The sequence below is a fragment of the Aphelocoma coerulescens genome, chromosome 1 (genome assembly GCF_041296385.1).
Source record: "Aphelocoma coerulescens isolate FSJ_1873_10779 chromosome 1, UR_Acoe_1.0, whole genome shotgun sequence".
Taxonomy (NCBI): Eukaryota; Metazoa; Chordata; class Aves; order Passeriformes; family Corvidae; genus Aphelocoma; species Aphelocoma coerulescens.
This window is the reverse complement of record NC_091013.1, coordinates 76179751-76199295: the sequence shown is the minus strand read 5'-3', so window position 1 is coordinate 76199295 and position 19545 is coordinate 76179751. Positions and strand designations below refer to the sequence as shown.

The 19545-nt window shown below is 42.5% G+C and overlaps 1 protein-coding gene across 1 annotated transcript in view; it reads right to left on the bottom strand.

The window, feature by feature from the left end:
- Window positions 1-3745: 3745 nt before the first annotated feature.
- The window catches only part of LATS2 (large tumor suppressor kinase 2), a 47237-nt gene continuing 31437 nt past the window's right edge, over window positions 3746-19545 (bottom strand). Inside the window, exons 3-8 of the mRNA XM_069013702.1 lie at window positions 14242-14374; window positions 10793-12330; window positions 7504-8086; window positions 6705-6887; window positions 5440-5546; window positions 3746-4690 (exon numbers count right to left, since the gene is read on the bottom strand). Of these exons, the coding sequence (XP_068869803.1) occupies window positions 4196-4690; window positions 5440-5546; window positions 6705-6887; window positions 7504-8086; window positions 10793-12330; window positions 14242-14374 (3039 nt within the window). The 3' untranslated portion in view covers window positions 3746-4195. The remainder of the gene's footprint in view (window positions 4691-5439; window positions 5547-6704; window positions 6888-7503; window positions 8087-10792; window positions 12331-14241; window positions 14375-19545) is intronic.

Sequence of the window (19545 nt, the reverse complement as noted above, 5' to 3'; positions counted from 1 at the left end):
AAAGGAGGTGCAATAATGTTCTCCCCAACATGTGCACCCCCACAGGGTAACCACTGCACGCTGCAGCAAGGCTGGACCATCTTTAAAGTCTTTTCCTGGTTGCCACTCATGGCCTAACAGGATCAGCTATTTCCCCTTGCCCATGTGCTCCCCTTGTATGCTTAATTTCCCCTTTTCGTACAATAGTCAAGGGGTCCAAGTACCTGAGGTTTTCTCAGGTCATGGGGATGAGATGGGATGTGGCTTAACTCTATTTTTTGAGCCCCACTGAAGTCTGAAAAACACTTGAGAGGACCCAAGGCCTGCTTCATGAAGCCCCATTCTCCTCACACATGCAAAAATAATAGATGCTGTCACAGGTATTTTTCATCTCACAGCACTGATGTAAAGGCACTTTGAAACCACGAGAGCTGCAAGTCAGTGCATCCGTCAGTCCGTTCAAATCTCTGTCCGTGTCACCAGGCTCCTGTTTCTTGTGCAAGGCCTGGAGCTACTGTTGCATTTGCAGAAGGTGATGCCAGCTTTAAGGATCAGATCCTCAGTTTGTTTTGGTAAGATGGAACCCAGGACTGCATTTTTACAAAAAGCTGCCCACTGCTCATTCACTGCTCAAAACAGAAACACAAAGAAGGTACAATTTCCATGTTCTTGCTGCAGCAAATCTCTCTGCCAGGAAAAACATTTTTACACTTCTTTTGGGGTGTGCGTGTGTTTTAATGGTTGCTATTTCTACATTATCTATTCCTAAGATTATTTCCTGTGGGAAAGATTTCTTACTTTTAATTCCAATAATAAATTTAGTAACAGTTGCCATTTTCTGCCAATGTTTCTGCATTTTGGGATAGTACCAAATTATATGTTCTAAATTCCTCTTCTCATTGCAGTTTCTCTAGGAAAGCTTTTAAGGCAGTTATTTCATACCTCAAAAATTACAGGGAAAAGAATTTTCTTATGCTCATGAGACCAATTTTCCATCCAGTTCCAGGCTATCGCCTGCTTCCTGCATAGCCTCATTCTTCCATTTCCATTTAAAAGTCAAATGCTTCTCTCCCTCATTTAGCTTTCATGTTGTTCAAGCTAGGCACCTGGTTATAACTTCCACTGCCAGTTCTTTTGCATCCAACTACGACACAGTTGCTTCTCAAGAATTGTTGCTGCTGCTCAGCACTGCTCAGCTGCTGGCCCCACTGAAGAGTAGAGGTATGAAAGGCTTGCAGAGGGCTTTCTGTTCCCAGCAGCCCTGCTTTATGAAGTTTTCTGGTTTTTTATCTGGGTTTTTTATTATGGTTTGTTCTGTTTTTGAGGAAGAGGTATTTTAATACCAACCCTGAGTTTTTATAACCTCTGAAAAGAAGATACTTGATGATTTTGCAGGAAGTTCAGCAGAGACAAGAATGCTTAGAGCCAGCCTCAGTACGTGGCACAAGGTTTACTTGTCCAAATTTCATAAAATTTACTCCTAAGTTTCTGTTTACCTCTGAAATGTCTGCAAAGGATGAGAGGCTTCTACAGACAGTGCCTGATAAACCTGAAAGATTGGTTTTTCAAATCAGTTCTTCTTTAGGTGAAAGGAGAGTTGGCTTCTGTTCCCTGTAGCACAGATTGTAAATCAGTAATATTCGTGTGGTGGAAGCACCTGTTTCCTTCTGGGCTAGTTTCTCTTGTTTTGCTTAGTTGCAGAGATTCTGTATGTGCAGGCAAATTATTTACATTTGAGAAATGAATCAGAGGCAACAGCCAGAGGGGGCAAGCCAGGGTTGTGGCTGCCCTGGCAGCACCACCACTGCACAGAAAGTGACTGCATTCACTTCTTTGCCATCCACTGACCTGGTCACGCCAAACCAGGTTTTACCCGGAATCCTGCTCCTTATTCTTAAGGGCCATGAGGACAGAAGAAATTGTCTGAAGGTACCGAGAGATTCCACATCAAATGCTGATGCAGCAATGAGATTTGGGTCTTATGTTTGTAGCTCAACCCCATCAATAACATTACAAAAAGAAACCCATTAAAACTTCTGCCTTAAAGGATGAAGAAGTTGTCTGTTTGAATAATACATAACACATTGTAGATTTTGATTCAGATTTTTAATAAATTCTGCCAGTAGAAGCTTTCAAAGGCAATGATATATCAATAAATAACAGTTAAATTGAGTTCCTGAGAAAGAACCTACCACATGAAAGAATGTCAGATAGATGTAAATAACAAAAAAATGGCATTACTATATAAAAAAGCAGTAATACTGAATCTTACATGAACTGTCACGACACAAGCACTGCATACCTCAGAACATTCCTTTCATACAAATGTAAACAAATACACAATCATTTTTGTTTAGTTTAGGCTGATGAATTCATATGTTGTTGCTTAGATATCTAAACAATGGATAGGATAGGATATGCTAAAACATTAAGGAATAATATGTGGAATAATATACAGAAAAAATAACAAAGCTCCAGATTTAAAAATAAAATAAAGCAAAAACACATTAAAGGAGTGTTTTCCCCAAATGTTATTAGGTCAATCACTTTAAATAGGACTGTTACACTAATCTGAATTAAGGATTTTTGTGTGTGTTTACTTATTTAGTTATATATAATATATATGCAAATATGTATGGCTTAATTATCTTTAGTATTCTGATATCATCTTGAATAATTCTCACTTATACATACAAGAAAAAAATGCATATTTTAACATAGTTAAGAACTGATATTTCAAAGTATGCCTATAATTTGACAGAAATGAAGGCCTATTGTGCTCCATCACAGCAACATTTTAACCTCTGGACAACGGGACAGAATGACCTACCAACAATGCCAACATTTTCCGATGTCAGTGCCCAAAACACTAGGATCCTAAATGGATACACAGCCAGTTACGTGTGGGGATGTGATGTGTGGAAAGCCATGTACCTCCAGGTTCCATAGGTGTCCGTGGAGCTGCAGGCACCCAGCCTCAGCCTCGCTGCACCCGGGGCCTCGATGTGCTACGGGAGCCCCGCTTTGGGAGACGCTCCTGTTTGGATGCTGTGCTGCCTCTGCCAGCTGGAGCCACGGCCACTGTGCTGCTCCCTGCCTGAGCCAGCCCCATCCAGGCTCTCCCCAGAAATCTGCTCCGTTGTAATGGTCTGGCTGCTGATCCTCGGTGGGGAAACGTGTGTGCCCATGACACGTGCTTACTAAAACCATCTGTTACATCAGACCACAACATCACTACTCAGGTATAACCTTTGCAATCTGTTTTACAAAATTAATATTGGATACAATCATAAGAGGAAACCATCCACACAATACATTATCAACACACGGTTTAAAATGGTCTAATTTTAGACCCTTAGAAAAATGGATCCACAGGACCTGCCTGTGAATGGCAAGAAAAGGCCATTTCAAATAGAAAAACACTGCTCATGCAACATTCTTCACACACTAGACAATGAAATCACACCCAAGTTGCCACTTGCTCACACTTTCTATTACACTCCAATAAGCAGAAGGAAATAAAGCAGCTTTAAGGTTACGTCACAATTTTGAAATGTGGAAAATACATATAATAAACAAAAATCACGGTGTGAATACAATGGCATCAGTAAATTTAGAAAATTAGAGAGCAGTTTTCTTTTTTTCATTTCTCTTCCTTTTTTTTTCTTTCTTACATTATTGCACAGAGACCTCTCATCACATGTTCTTCAGTTTAATGCATCTTCCTAAATGTGAAGTAAGTGCTAGGGATAAAATAAAAATGTAGAAAAGAAGAACAGCAGCATGATTTGTCAAAGTTAATCCCTATAATTTAGTAGGAAAAAAACCCTGCTATAAACAAAATATAAGTGCTCTTTATTCATTTAAAAAATAACGCTGACAGTTGCAGAAGTCTGTAAATGCTAATCTGAGTAAGGGGGATGCTGACCTCAAATAAAAATAGGCCTAGAAACTACAGACTGCTGGCCTTGCAGATTTTGGTGAAGACCAGGATTTCAAGTGTAATTATCAACAAAGTTATTTACAGTAGAACTGACCTGAACTTTCAAGAGTGCCATCTTTAGGACCTGGCCCTGCAAGCTTCTTACTCCCCAGGATGTCTCCAGCCTCAGCTGAAGGTACATCTGACCAAGTGCTGCAGGATCAGCTCCTAAAGGATCAGGTAAGGGCCCTATTGGATTTGAGATTAGTTTTATCTGGTACTCTATACAATAATTTACACATATACAGGCTGACAAGCTCCAGTCTGATCCACCATGCCTTTGTCTTCTACATCAGACTTCTCAGACTGGCAAACTTCCATGCCAGAAGGTTTGGGATACCTGAACGGATAGCCGTTGTCATCAAAGAATCTTCGGAAAGTAAACTCGTAAAAAGCATGTTCTGTGTGTTTGCTGTTGGAAGAGGCTAGTGGATCCCAGGTCCTGGTGCTGTCACCACTAGTATCATTCCAAGGACTTTCTTCTTCAACTGGATCAAAATTTGAAGTGTCCATTGGATGGCTGATCTTTGGAACATAGGGAGCTGGCTGCCTACGGATATCAGTAGAGAAGTCCATAGAGTGAAAGAAAGAATGGGCTTTAATATCATCTGCTCCATTTCTTCCAAGCCTGTCCTCAGCAGCACAGCAGAGCTTTGTGATAAGATCAGTTGCCTCAGGGCTCAGCTTGATCTGTGAGGGAATGTGCAGTGTGCTTTCCCAATTTATCACCTGCAGGTAACAAAGGTATTAAGGAACTTCTGATCTGGAAACAGAACCCTTCCGATGGCCAACATGAACTGTACAGAAGTGCACATGTAACAAGTCATCTCACAGTCTGCATAGTTCAGAGCTTCAAGAACCCAATTACCAGATTGCATTGCCTGTTAGTAATTACTCTAATGAACCAGAAAAAAACTGTTGGCTAGCAGACAAAAGGAGCAATTCCATTTTTTTAAAAGGCAAATTCCTTCCTGAATGCTCCTATGGTCAGATTTGAGAACATACTCAGTTTACACACGATTTTGTGCAATGACTTCAAGGAATCACTTCTCTTTGTCTCCAAAACATAAACTAGGAAAAGTGGTGATGAGATAGATTCTTTCTAATAAAGAACTAATATTGCTCAACTTTGAAACACATTGCCAACTGCAACTGTCACTGGCATATCAGGTACTAAATAGGCACTCTAAGGAATTTAAATGGATGAACTTGTGCTTGAGAAATCACAGTTCTGCTGAGAAGACTCATAAAACTAATACCTATCACTGTAGTTGCACAAGTCAGTTCTAGTCTGATATTCTGTGTCTTCATTTACTGGCAAAGGATATGTGCTTGCACAGAACTATTTAAAATCAGACTTTTTTAACCATTACTCCTTTCTCTAGCAAAAGAAAGGGGAGTAGGTCTGTGCATGAAAGAGAAGGGAAGGGAAAGGTTAAAATTTTGCTACCACAGATTGGAACTTTGCTTCAACTTACCTTCAGCTGGGTTTCTGTGGGTGTAGGAGCCAGGAAAGGAGGCTGTCCCACTAACATCTCAAAGAGGATCACACCAACACTCCACCAGTCACAGAGCTGAGTGTATCCTGAAAGACAAGTCAAAGGGTTGACCTCCACTAGTCAAGGAGAACATACAGCACAAACTTCTGCTTTTTCTCGGGCAAAAGGTTTGTGACTTCTCTTGCTGACCTAAATTTTACTGCTGTCAGTAAAGACCTAATCCTGTTGTCCTTGAACCTTTGTGAATAAATTTAATTCTCAACAAAAGTGAGTAGCGAAACTGTATGATTAAAAAAAATGAAGGAGTTTTTTGTGCCCAGTCCCACAGCTACCCAGCACAAACTGGACCTCAAAGAATAACAAAAATGTTTAGTGACTCATGTCCACCCTAGGTTCAGTGGAGGTGACTCCACAACTTTGAAAAGCTGCTGGAAAGCACAGCCTGGCTCTACAGACAGAGGAAAGCCACAGATGACTTTTTGAGCAAGTTCCAAGCAAAGGAACAACCTCAATCACCTAACTGCTGAGACAAGACCAATAAGGTGTATGTTTGAGGTCCCAAAAAAAGATTTAAACACTGATTTCAATGGAACTTGTGTCATCAGATGATGTAGGATCCAGTGTAAAATCTCTGTTAGAGAAGATTAGCCTTAGGGTTTAGCTTGCAGACAAGTCTGAACACCTGATCTCCTTACTACAGTGACCATGTCTGTTCTGCATGGATAGTCACAAAGTACTGTCCAAACTCGTCAAGCTAATCTTTTGAATGAAGGTTGTCCAGAGTAAATTGTGGAAAACTTTCTCTTGGGTTCCACAGGTTCTGGCTGGGAACATGGAGGACATATTTCCACAAGTTTACATCACCCATACTTAAGTGGCCCATCTGAATCAGTGATCCAGACCTATCAGCTGGCTACTCACTGGTCCGTGTAAACTTGATAGGGATCGGAGTTGTACTCCTCAAGTACAGATAATCTGCTTTATACTTGAAAAATATCACTTAAAATTATCCAACATATTTATTAGCAGTCTCACTCAAAGGCCTCAGTGTGGACATTACACAGACACACAAAGTATGGCCAAACCCAGTGTCAGTGAGGTGATACTAAACACTGGAGCACTGAGAGTTCTCCTTAGTCTGAGTGAATTGTTTCTTGCCTTCAGAATGACAACCTCCCAAAGCAGCAAGCTTATTCAAAGAAGAAAAAAAACAAAAATGAAACAGGAGAAAAAGGTTTACCTACCTTTACGAAGCAAGACTTCAGGAGCAATGTAATTAGGGGTTCCAACTAACGAGTGGGCCAGACATCTCTGGTGCTGCTTCTTAGCTCTTTGTTCCAATGTCTTCAGCCTATCTCCACATCGACAGTTGGACACATCATCCCAAAGATCACTGGGCTCCATGCTGTCTTGCCTGATATGGCTCCCTTTCAAATGGGAGAGAAAGTTTACGCTCATGGTCATAAAATACGACACACTAAGAGAGAAGTATTTACCCAGATCTAGAGCCATCTCCTACTCTCAGTGAAGAACAGCATTTGAACTTTAAACCCAAAGTATTTTCTTATGCCCTCCCATTCACAATTGGATTTCCATACAAAATGTCCAACAAAATGTCTTTGTCTCAGCACAAGGAAGTATACTTCCCATGGGGGATACAGTACCATGGAGTATACTTAAGTCAGCTACACCAATTGCTTATGACCTTTTTGCCAACAGAAAGCAGTACTCAATAGCACATGCAGAAGATGTGTGGACTACTCCAAAGCCGTGACTAAATCATTTCACCACCAAAAGAGACCCTCCAAACAAGAATAAACCGAAAAATTGCTGCTGCTGCCACATTACTGACAGGGTTTTGAACAGTATTGGAAACAAAAGGACTGGAAACAAGCTAACTGAATGAGTCAGAGAGAGACAGGCACATTTTATTGCCATTGACTGTTTATAGAGTTTCCTGATCTGGTGTTTCTGCCAAGAAGTAGGTGGTTGTTTCAAAACAAATAACACAATAACAACCCAGAAAAAGGCTAAAAATATTACCTTTCTGATAGTATTTTGAATTGTGAGTCCACCTGAATCCAGTACACAGTCCAAAGTCAGTCAGTTTGATATGCCCATCGAGGTCTATCAGAATGTTGTCAGGCTTGATGTCTCGATGAATAAATCCCATTTTGTGCACACTCTCTATGGCCAAAGTGAGCTCTGCAATATAAAATCTAGCCAGACGTTCTGGGAAGACCTCCATCCGAATCAGTAGGCTCATCATATCCCCACCAGGGATGTAGTCCATCACAAAGTACAAATTGTCTTTATCTTGGAAGGAATAATAGAGTTTAACCACCCACTCATTGTCTGCCTCAGCAAGTATGTCTCTCTCTGCTTTGACATGAGCCACCTGATTCCGGTTCAGCACATCTTTCTTTCGCAGAGTCTTCATGGCATACAGGGCATGGGTGTCCACTTTGCAGGCCAGGCACACTTCTCCAAAGGCACCAATACCCAGAGTCTTGATTTTCACAAACATAGATTTGTCCATTTTGGCCCTTTTAAGTCTGTTGTAGTTAGACTCCTTCTGGTAGAGAATTTTCCTCATTTGTTCCTGTTCTGCTTCACAGAGGCCAGCCTTTACAAAGGAAAGCAAACCACAAGAGCTAGTACTGTTATATTCATAGCAAGAGAACAATAAATGAGCATTCCCAAAACACATTTCTCAGAAAAATTAACCAAGAACCAGAAAAGATGTATTCATGAGAGATACACTCTCTTGTCTGTCTGTTGAGGTATTTCTGAAAAAAGGGCAAACTCACTGTGCCCACACTTTGCCTGAATTTGCAATATCTGAGATTGGTCTGCCTGTTTCATTTGGCTGAACAAAAAGGCATGGGGCAATAATATCAGAGAGGGGAATACAACATAAACCTGACCATGGGATTTGGTTATTTGGTTTACACCTTTCAAATGTGCACTTTGCCACTGTACTCCACTGCACATATGTGCATTTAAGTCCACCTTAATTTAAACTGAAACTTAAACCTATGTGCAGCAGTTCACTTTGTTCACAAATGGTTCCCTAGGGTAACTGACATTAACAGTTCCTAGCTGGGATGATGTTTGTTTGGTTTTGTGTTGTAATTAAGGAGTTGCTTGTGACCTACACATTCCCAGGTGCCTTGGAACCTTCTTTAGAAATTGTGTTTTTTCCTCTACCATATACAGCCTCCACTCTCAAGGTTTTTAGATCTGAGCATCTGTCCTATAAACTTCTCTTTTTCCCCTCCCAAAATATGTGCATATAATCCTCAGGTCTGGTCTCTTCTCAGCCACTGCCACCCAGACCCTGGGGCTATTTCCCTCCCGAATGTACTATTTTCCCTCTGCACCCAAGCTGTAGAACAGCCGGCTTGTCTACCTCCTGTCTCCAGAGAGCCTCTCAGTAACTACAAGTAACATTTCACAGGGCTGTGGGGAGAAACCTCCTGGAAAAGAGAGAAGCAGCAGTATCCAATCAGATTTTTCCCACCTTTCAAGACAGAGCCTGCAGAGTGCCAACTCTGCCAACTTCAGTACCTGGCCCTCTCCTGAGAGCCACTGGTGGCCTCCACCAGCAGAAACCCCCAGGCTGATCCCCAGGCTCCTCTGACAACTCACTGCAGCATGCTCTTTTCTTTCTGCATACCCCAATTCCAAAAGCCTGAATTAATTGGCATCAACTGAACTACTTTTGAGAGAAAGATCAGTGCCTGGTGAGAAGGGGCCACTGGGAGGGTGGAGGGGGCTGAAGCCGACTGATTAGCAGGCTAGAAACAGGGCTGCTGCTTAGGTTGATTTAATTCCACATCTGTAGTCTAGGTATCTAAAGATGAATGTGGGCAGACTATGCAAAGAGATCCCCATGGTATAAAAATTAAATCTGTATAAATAAAGAATGGAGGAAATCTACAGAAACTTGCAGAACAGGTAGGATGAATTTTCAGACTGAAGGAAACAGCCAAACCAAAACAAGGAATACTGTTTTCAAAATGAAAGGTAAGTACATCAATCCATAATAAAAGAAGGGTTTCCTTTTTAAGGTAAAATGACAAGTGTGTTCTGTTCTTGCTAATTCTAGAATAATGCAATATTCAGATAGCCAAAATCTCCTGCGTGCATATTTTCAGTCAGTGATGAGGTTTCTAGGGAAATGAGTTGTTTTGTACCTGAATTATCTCTGAATGAGGGAAAGCTGAAGAGTCAGAAGAGAAGAACTAGCACAATTAGATGCTGTTATATTTCTCTAGAGATTATTCTCTATCTCAGTCTCACGGAAATATTCACTAAATTCAAGCACACAATACAGCCTGTACTTGCAGTGAGGACAAACTATTAACTGTCACTAAAATGCCAACATTTCAAGAGATTTTCCAAGAATATTCTTTTAATTCTAACCTCAACAAACAAAACTCCCGAGTTTTCTGGTGCAATGTGAGCATCAAATTAATTGACTTTGGAAACTGACTGCGCTAGGAAAGATTGGGTAGTTAATTATTACCCATTACGTGTTAATAACAGCTTTCCTTAGAGTTTACCCTTTAATGCAAAAGTAGATTAGTCATATTCCAGTCATGCCTGGGAAGAAAAAAACCCCTCTTCCTCTTCCACATATAAAAATTACAAACATAACTGCCAGACCAACCATCAGAGCCTGGCAGCTTTGTTTTAAGCAGCACTATCAGAGAGTCAGCTTAGATTCAAAAGCTACAGTTCGGCATTAAAGAAGTTCTATCACCCAAAGTGCATCTCCCCAAGACCTGCCTCTAGAACAAGTTCTGGCAATGGTCCCAAAATCAGTTCAAGCTGGTCCAGATATGGTTACTTGCACAACAGTATTACTTACATGCGTTCAACAGACAACTTTCAGTCAAGTATTACACACTCAGCTGAAAATATGGCACAGTGACTACACTGCCAAGCTGAACCACGGCTTTGGTGAATGAGCAGCAATCATGGAACAGCGAGGAAGAACTAGACCAAAGAGTTTTGCAAGAGCTGCCAAAGTATTGGCAGAATTATCTCAGCCTCAAGCCTGCCTTCTAAGTTCTTACCTATAATATGGGGGGGTTTTGCTTCATTTTACTTTTCTGGTGTGAAGAAATATCATTTCACATCTCCGGTTTTTCAAACAGCCCCCCAAATCTGCATCTACACTTCTAAGTGGATGCAGTCTGGTACAGGGAGGTGTCTGATAGCTATTACTTCAGTGGATTCTACCTTTAAAATTTTTTTTACAAATTAAAAATAGTAATAACCAATTTGACCCTATTAGATTTTATTATAACAAAATAAGAATTACTTTTGCCATTTCTTGCTCCAATTGTAACCTTCTATTAATTTTCTGCTGGTAGGTCTTTATGACATTCTCTACATGTTGCTCCATGTAGAACTTGAAGGCAAAAGGTGAGTAGCTCTTTATTCGGGATTCTCGCTTTTCCTCATCTTTGCCATTTTTTCGTACAGGCACCGGAGATGTCTGAATCTGCTTTTTATCCTTGCTTGGTTTTTCAGCTTTAGTGTTCTTGCTGTTTTTATCATTTCGCTCACTGCTCTCTTCAGCCTTATTGCTCGTGGAACTGGGGACCACACGCAGAGTCTGCTCCACGCCCATGCACAAGCAGTTGACATCAAACTGCTCAGAGGTGCCAGGAAGTAACAAATGCTTGGGATAGGGTGGTGGTGGACACCGCAGTTCCTGGTTACCATAATCCACATCTAGCTGATAGGCATTAGCTGCTCCAGATGGTGGCACGTGCTGCTCCATGATCTCCAAGCCATCCACAGCCGGTGCCTGCGCAGGCAACCACCCAGGATGGGAAGGTCCCACAGCAGTCTGAGGCTCAGGTCTCATCACTCGCATGCTCTTCACTGGCTGGAGGATATGAGCAGATGTGACTGCCGTGATTGTGTTTGGAGACGCAATGGAAGGATCAGGTTTTCCTGGAGGAACCTGCCTCATGGACACTGTCACTTGTGGCTGTTGCTGGTGGTTGTTGAAGGAGTTTGTTCTGCTTGGCACTGTGGCATCAGGTCTGAAGGATACGTGTTGCCGTGGAGATGCTTCTATTCCCGGGTTTTGTAAAGAATCTCTGCGTGACGGGGTTGCTGCCTGCCACTGCTGAACTTGAGGATTATTCATGTCATAGAGGTCCATGTTTAGGCTATTTCTAGACGGAGTTAATAGATTTTGTGGTGGACTGTCTGAAAAATCATTAGCAAAGGCTGGACCTCTGGATATCACATGCATTTGATGAGAAGAAGGACTTGTCTGTTTGTGATGAGAATGTGAGATATAGAGGCTTGCTGGTGCCTGCTGAAATGCATGACCAGTATTGTTCTGAACAACTGCCCCTTTATTTGGGAGATTGGCATATCCTCCCTCCTGCTGCATCTTGTTTTGGAAGGATGGACTCCGCTGAACACCATATCCCATAGGTTCCCCCTGCACCATCATGTGCTGTCTACTGTAATGTTGGCTGTTGGAGCCATGAGATGCCTGCAGCTGCAAGGCCTGGCTGCTGTGATTAGCCACTGGATAATTAATCACAGAAGACTCCATATTTGCAGGGTATGCTTTCTGCTGGTGGCTCGTTGGTGTGCTGTGAGTGCCTACTCCAGAGGGTCGCTGCACAGGAGCAGTCATAGCTGAAGACTGAGAAGTAGAGATTAAATAGTCCATGTATGGCCTTGGAACTTCAGTAAGCATATTTGCACCTTCCGCTCCATAGCCTGTCCCTTCATAGGCTGCATTACTGATCTGATGGTAGGACGGAAAAGATTCATTTGATCCTTCAAAGCTCGGCCTGCGGGTTACATTATTTGGCACAATACCCTTTCCTTTACAAAAAGAACACAGAAGAATGTTAGGAAACAATTCAGGTGAACCAATTACTTTGTTTTACTCACCCATCTACACATACAGACATACACCAAACACATGCACACGACACAGGGAATATGTGTTATAAAAACACCTTTCAAAATCTAAATTAAGCACTCTGAACATTTGAAGTTATAAGTGCCAAGTATTCCTACTGATAACGAGCTACTGGCTCACAATATTGCTCATGCCAGGAATCATCAGGGAGTCCTATCAAATCATGAAAATAGAAGCACAAATTCCCTAACTATGAACTCATCAGATTACTCTACAGCCTGTTTTTTAAAGCTGGACCAGTATTACCAGTCATTGCTCTCAGACGGGAGGAAGCCACAGAGCAGGGTGTTAAGTACAACACCAGTGGGCAGGAAATAGCTCCTGGAAGGACTTTCCATATAACTTAAAGTCAACATTGCTATAAACTACTAGGCCATCACAGAGTCCATCTTATGTACAATGAGCCACCTGCTCACACTTGTTTTCTATTTACATCTCTCTCTTCCATCATTCTCAAAAATCCTTCTTTCCCTCTCCTTCATTTAAAGAAAGGCATCATACAGTCTGTCCTTCCTTCCAATGTGTTGGACACAGAGTACCCCCTCATATTACTCATCTTCCATCTGTTGGGAAGGAAAATCTTTCAGGGTGTCAACATATTAATCTTAGCTTGAAGAATGTGCAGAGACAAGATAGCAGCATTCCTACAGTGGAAATGTTAACGGCACTTTTCATCAGTTCTTTGATCTGAGGACAAATTGCAGGTGTATAAAGCACTGGCTGTGCTAAAAAGACAAGGGGAGACTCTGTGCTGTTGTTCTGTTTTTGTTCCTCTTCTGGTTCTTTAGCTTTCACAAATCACAGGACTTGGCCCATCTATGCCTAAACCATTTCCTTTTAAAATCTTGACTTCACAAAGCCTGTAAGAATAGTCATGCAGGCTTGAACAGTAGATTAAAAGCCTTTTGCAGTACAGCATGTCCCAGCTGGACCAGATGCAGCATACCTGAGCACAGCTGCTGCCTCCTCGCATTGACACACAAGCCCTGCTGCCTACAGACACACAGGGATGTGCACGGCATTAAGACAGGTTCATGCACCCTCTCTGCACACTGAAGAGGCTGCCACCACACTAAAAGATACCTTCATAAAGAATGCAATGTTTTGAAATGGAATCAGGTTGGACAAATAATCAGAGATCTTTAAAGTGAAATCGGTAATTGGCAGCTCTTTCTCCTGTCATGACATAAGGCCAGCATTACTGAGGTTGCTCTTACAACAACACCCGACAGCTCATCTGTTGGGACACAGTGAGATGCACTGATGAGGCTGTGGCAATCTAAAGCATCCTAAAAAATGGGTACTCTGGTGTGGAAGTGGGAGGCAGCCGTAAGACCCATCTGTCATCTCTGTCAGTAGGATTCATGCTGCGCCTCAGGGGCAAGCAGACTTTGCTTTCCCTTATCAGAGGCCACAAAAGAAAGTAGCAGCAATAACTGCCCTTCTTTGGGACACATAATTCAGCTGTGCAAATAATCTTGATGTCAAGAGAGATATGATGTCCACCTCCTTGATTTGTATACCAGTAAGTCTGTTCTGGTCTGATGGAGGAATATTTGGATTTGAGTAACAGATTTCTATTTGAGAATGTAGACTATGAAGGAGTACATAGACCACTCTTTGGAAGCAGGTGAGTTGTACTGAGGTTCCAGCCCAGCTGGCCTTGCAAGGCGAAGTTCACTTCACTATCTCCTACAGGACTGCTATGGAACACTGCTGTCCAACACTTCCCCCCAGCAATGACCCTACTTTAAAAACTATCTTACTGCAAGAAAGAAGAACACAATAAAAAAAAAAAAGTTCATGCTTACCTGGTGAGGTTTGCTTAATTACACGTACTATCTGTTCATTTCTAGGATCCAAGTAGCTCATCTTACTGATGTACTCCAGGGCTGCTTCAATACTCCTGCTCCCTGTCTGCTTCAGTGCTCGAACAGCCATCTCCTGTACAAAGCAAACAAGAATTGAATCACGTCGTGACAAACCCCAAGCACTGGATTGTGAGTTGTAAAGCAGTTAAGTGTTCTTACATTAATAGGAACATTTTAAACACCAGATCACAGCTGCCTGAAGCACAATGGACTCATATTTTGAAAGCATTTGCATGCCTTACACAACTCAAGAACTGTAAGAAGAAAATAACAAAACACACAGCCTACCCAGAGTCTGGCAATTAAAGAAGCCTGAAACTAAAATGTGTCCTTTGAGATCCCTTAAAACAATCTTTGAATCATGTATGGAAAAGGCAGCATAGTTTCACACTGGATGAAATGAAATGAAAATTTAGCTGCTAGTGTTTGAGAGTATGTCTCTCAGTCACATCTGAACATAGTTAAAACTTTATCCTTTCACAGATGCCACAAAGAAGCTAATTAGGCAGGGTTTGATTTCTGCTCACTAGAGTCAATAGGGAAGAAAAACTGCTGTTTTCAGTATTTCAGACATCATCCACTATTTGTTTGGAAAAGGACTGGGCATCCCAAACTGAAAGTCAGTCACACCGTCAGTCTTTTTAGCTGTATTTTATTGGGCACACATCCATCACTGAGAAGTTAATACGGGTGCCAGACACACGGCCTGAAAACTAAAACGAGGGCAAATATGAAGGCTCCAGCTAAACTTCAAACACAACCACAGTTAGCAATCCCTGCTCTACAGCTCCCTGCAGTTTGTTTATACTTTCACTTACACCTTTCAACAATGACTCTAGCATTGCACGGTTGCAAAGCAAAATTCACAAATCCTCATGAGGCTGCATGGTCTTTGCTGAAATGACGAAGAAACTGAAATCCAGAGCTTTGATGTTGAATTTAACTCACAGAACTTTACCCATCAAAAAGTTGGATTTCTACTCAAAAGTAGTTGCTGAGGACCTTTCTATAATCACCTCCAAAAGGCAGTTCAAAGAATAGATATGAGGAGATAAACTTTAGTGAGAAATGATTAGGGAACTAATCTGAACTGAACTCCCAGCTCTTAGATGGCTGAAGCTGGATGAAATGAATGCCACCACCAAGGATTTGCACGCAAACGTCAGTATCCTGTTCTCTTGCCACTTTACTGCTATTTTTAGGGGAATTCTGTCATTGCAACCTGCCCACTGGGTGCTGAATCAGATGGAGGCTGTGCCTCCCTGGCCTGGCTCACTGGTTGCAGATGTGGCAGCGGGGCTGGCACCAGTGCATGGCTCTCCCATGGGTCAGTTCTGGGCCCTGGCTGGCAGTCAGGAGCCTCAGCTGGAGTGAGGCAAGTACGTCACATACCCTCCAATTGTTTACTTAGCAAGGGAGGATCATCTCAGGTGACACCAATTCACGCTCAGCACAGAGCCACACGCTGGCACTTGGCTGGCCCTTGGCATCTTGCTCTGCTTAACTCAGACCCCTCCTACTCCCTCCAAAATGGCAGCGTTTTCTCCATTAGTCAGAGGTTCTGCTTGGGGAATAGCTATAGCAAGCTGAATATTTTTCATACAATTTATGACTCATAATTCATAGAAAGGCAGTAGTTGGTTTCACATTTCCTATAGCTGAAATACTTCACTGGCATCAACACATTACTAGGGGCAATTTTAATTCAACAGAAGAATATTATGTATGAAGGAAAGAATTTCCCACAATGTTTTTTCCTCTTTCTTTTTTCTTCTTGTGGATACATTTCTAAAGTATTAGCAAATTCACATCCTAGTGCTCAGCATTCTCATCATCCAGGGACTCTGGGCTTTACAGCCCTGTTCCACACAGCTGCTAACACACTCTGTCCCATTTACAGCAGTTGGATCTAGCCTTAGGTCACAAGTCTTAGTTTCCCAAATTAAATGTTCTCCATAAGCACATTTGGGCTGGTTTGGATGTTGGGTAACAACTGAATTAATGATTAATAAAACAGCCTACATAGTCCATTTCTCCCTCTCTTATCTGTGCTGGCTGTACACAGTTCAAAGGGGCTAAAATAGGAGAAATTTTTATCACCAGCATAGTGATATCATCTCTGAAAGCAATGCTCTGACCCTCCATACTATAACTTTCTCCTCTTTTGACATTACCTGTGTCTGAAAAGCAGAGTGAAAACAATGCTGGCCTTCCTGAAGCTGCATGTTCTACCTTCAGTACAGTTTAGGGGGTTTATATTCAGTGGGAATAATGTGAGGAAACAAGCATAATACATTCCACTGTGCATAGCTGGATAATGTAAGAGGCCAGCAAGAGCTTGGGACCAGCAGGTGTGTCACTGGCAATCTCACCCTCACAAGCCCCCACAGCAGCAGCAGTCCTGTGCTCCAGCTCCCCACTTCTCATCTTTCATTAGGTCAGCTCCCACCCTCCAAAGGGTTTCCTCATTACACACCCTGTTTGCTCAGCATTTACATTACTGCTGGAAAAAATGAAGTAAGTTTTTTTGTGATTAAAAAACACCTGTGATTCTCCTGTACAGCATCCCACAGCTCGGGCCCTTTCCCCTGTAACTCTCACGAGACACCAATATCCCCAGTTTCTGATACTAATTCACAAAAACCTCATATCATCTCCAAGCAAATGGAGAGTGACCAAAAGAAAAAAAAAATCCAAAAATCCACATATAAAAGGAAAAGGTTTTTCCTCAGAGGTAGATTACATATAATCCTAATTTTCAACCCAGGAGACAAATCCCTCTGGAGGCATGGGATACTCAAGGAGAGTGGAGGGCAACAAGAAGCTCCAGCACTGTTACAGCTGGCCTTTGTCCTCCTCTGCATTGTTTTTCCCACTGCCACTGTCCAAGCCTACAGCTCCCTTCCCTCTGGCAGTCACCTGAAAAGGGCTGTTACTTCCAGCACCTTTTCCTTAGGGACAGAGGACATGCTGATGCGTGGCCGAGGATCACAGAGGGTGTGCTCTGTCCACGGTGGCTGCTGGCTCCTGGGGCACGGTGGCTCTCTCCTTCCTATGTGCAACACAGAAATGAGCTCTGCTGAGCAAGGGAGCATGGCTGGGACGAGGCAGCAAAGGGCCGGCCTCCAGGAGCCTGCTGAAGGGGAAGTTGGCTCCCTGCTGGCAGCTGGGGCTGAAGCCTGGTCTTCATTCGCCAGAAATCAATATAAGGACTGTTTTGAAGTTTAGGAAGAAGGGCAGAGGATGGATTAAACAGTGTCAGTAATTACACTCGCTGGAGAGCAGAGGTTTAAGTGAGATGGAGGGTGTTTGTGAGAAGCAGCAGAATGGCTCAAAAAGGAGGGAAATCAATGCCAAAATCTTGCAAACCAATACAAAGACAGTAGAAGGGCTGAGGAAACAAGGACAGACACTGGGCAAAGATAAAAGTGCACAGCTACACTGACATGGATGGAGCGGTCTTGATTTTACAGCACTCAAAGGTAAGTACATTTCAGAAAGAAAAGGGAAAAAAAGAACCAGAAATGAGCCAGGGGAAAAAAAAGCCACTTGGAGCCGTAGCCAATGCCAAAACACTCCAGTAGGCACAGGATCAAATCCAGCTCCCACTGAGGTCAACGAAGATTTCCATAACTGCAAGGTGGACTGCGTCGGGCCCCCTGCTTCACATTGTTTCCTCTTCACCAGGCCAAGCGGGGTCAGCTGAAGCATGGGTTGGGAAACCTGGCTGCTGGCTGCGCTCTGCTGCCCCACAGCCAGCTGCCAGGCCCACGGCAGTGTGCACAGAAACCACAGGAGAACAGAGTGCACCCAGTCCATCTCATTCTCTGTATTCCCTTGGGAGGATCCAAACATCTCTCTGTGCAGGGCTTTTATGCACCTTTTTGCTTCCAGACATCACTAAGTATTGATGAAAAAATCAAGCAGAAAAAGTAAAGGTGAAGAGCTACAGGGGGAAAAGATGCATTTACAATTAACTCTAATAACTCTGTAATTAATGTAACAGCTGCAATATTAAAATGAGGTTTCAGTGGTCACCTACAGTTCTGGACAGATCTAACGGAAAGCCAAAGTTAGGCCACAAACCACAAAGCAGATTGAGGAAACTGCAGGATCTCAAATTTGTGGACTCAAAGAGAAAAATGGGGAGGGTGGAGTTTCCCAGCTAGTTCCTACAGCAGGCCACCTAAACCCAACTGCTGCGTGGTCCACATGCTCTCTGTTATTTCCCCAGTCCTGCACTGGTAGATGGCAATTTTCCAACAGATTTCAAGATTTTGCTAGAAGGAAGGCCACCTTTGAGCTCAGATGCACAACAGGAAAAATCCTTGTTTGATGGTAAACAGATATTTGGATGTGTGCATATAAAGACTTCATCTCACTGTGCTCTGCAGGCAGTGTGAAAGGCTTTCCCCATTTTACCCTCCCGCCTGGCTGCACTCCACCAGCATTGGCAGAGGTCTGCGTTCTTGCTGTACTACAGGGTTGTCCAGCAACATTTTTCATTCAGAAAGCTCCTCGTTGCCAAGATGTATTTATCATCCAAGCGAAGATTGCACAAGAGGTTACAATAAGTAAGACTTTTTCCCAAGAACATTGTGTCTGAAGGAGACAATAGATCCTCCAAGATTTGGCAAGGGTAATTAATTGCTAACAACAACAAAAATTAATTACTTGCTTTCCATTCACTAAGAAGGATGGGCGACAGATGCAGGAAACAGATACAGGTTCCTCGCAGAAGGGAAAAAAATAAAGCTCACGCCAAAAGAGATGATCCAGCATTGATTACAAGCTTTTCTGTGATAGCCCCCCATTGTAGGATTTTTCATTCATGATTTTAAACACGCAAAACCCAAGCAGTTCAGGAAACAATGTGCACAATGTACTCTATCAGAACCACTGCAGCCCCACAGAAAAGAGAAACCTATTTTGTAATATTCTCTCTCTGCAATTATTCTCTAGTTGGACCCTTTATCCATTTTAGTACTCTACTTTTGTTTTGCCTGTTTTCAGGTTGCTAACACCAGGGGCTAAATTTTGCACATAAATTCCCATGCCTACCATAACCTTGATTAAAATATTCTAGCCACATAATTAAGATACTATCCTGAGTATCATTAGTGCTTTTCAGTTTTAGTGCATCAAAAAAGCAGGAGAAAATTAGCAGGGGCAGAAACCTACTGAGTGCTGCGGTATCACTTAGTCCATTCAGAAACCATGTAAACCATTCAGAAACTAATGGAC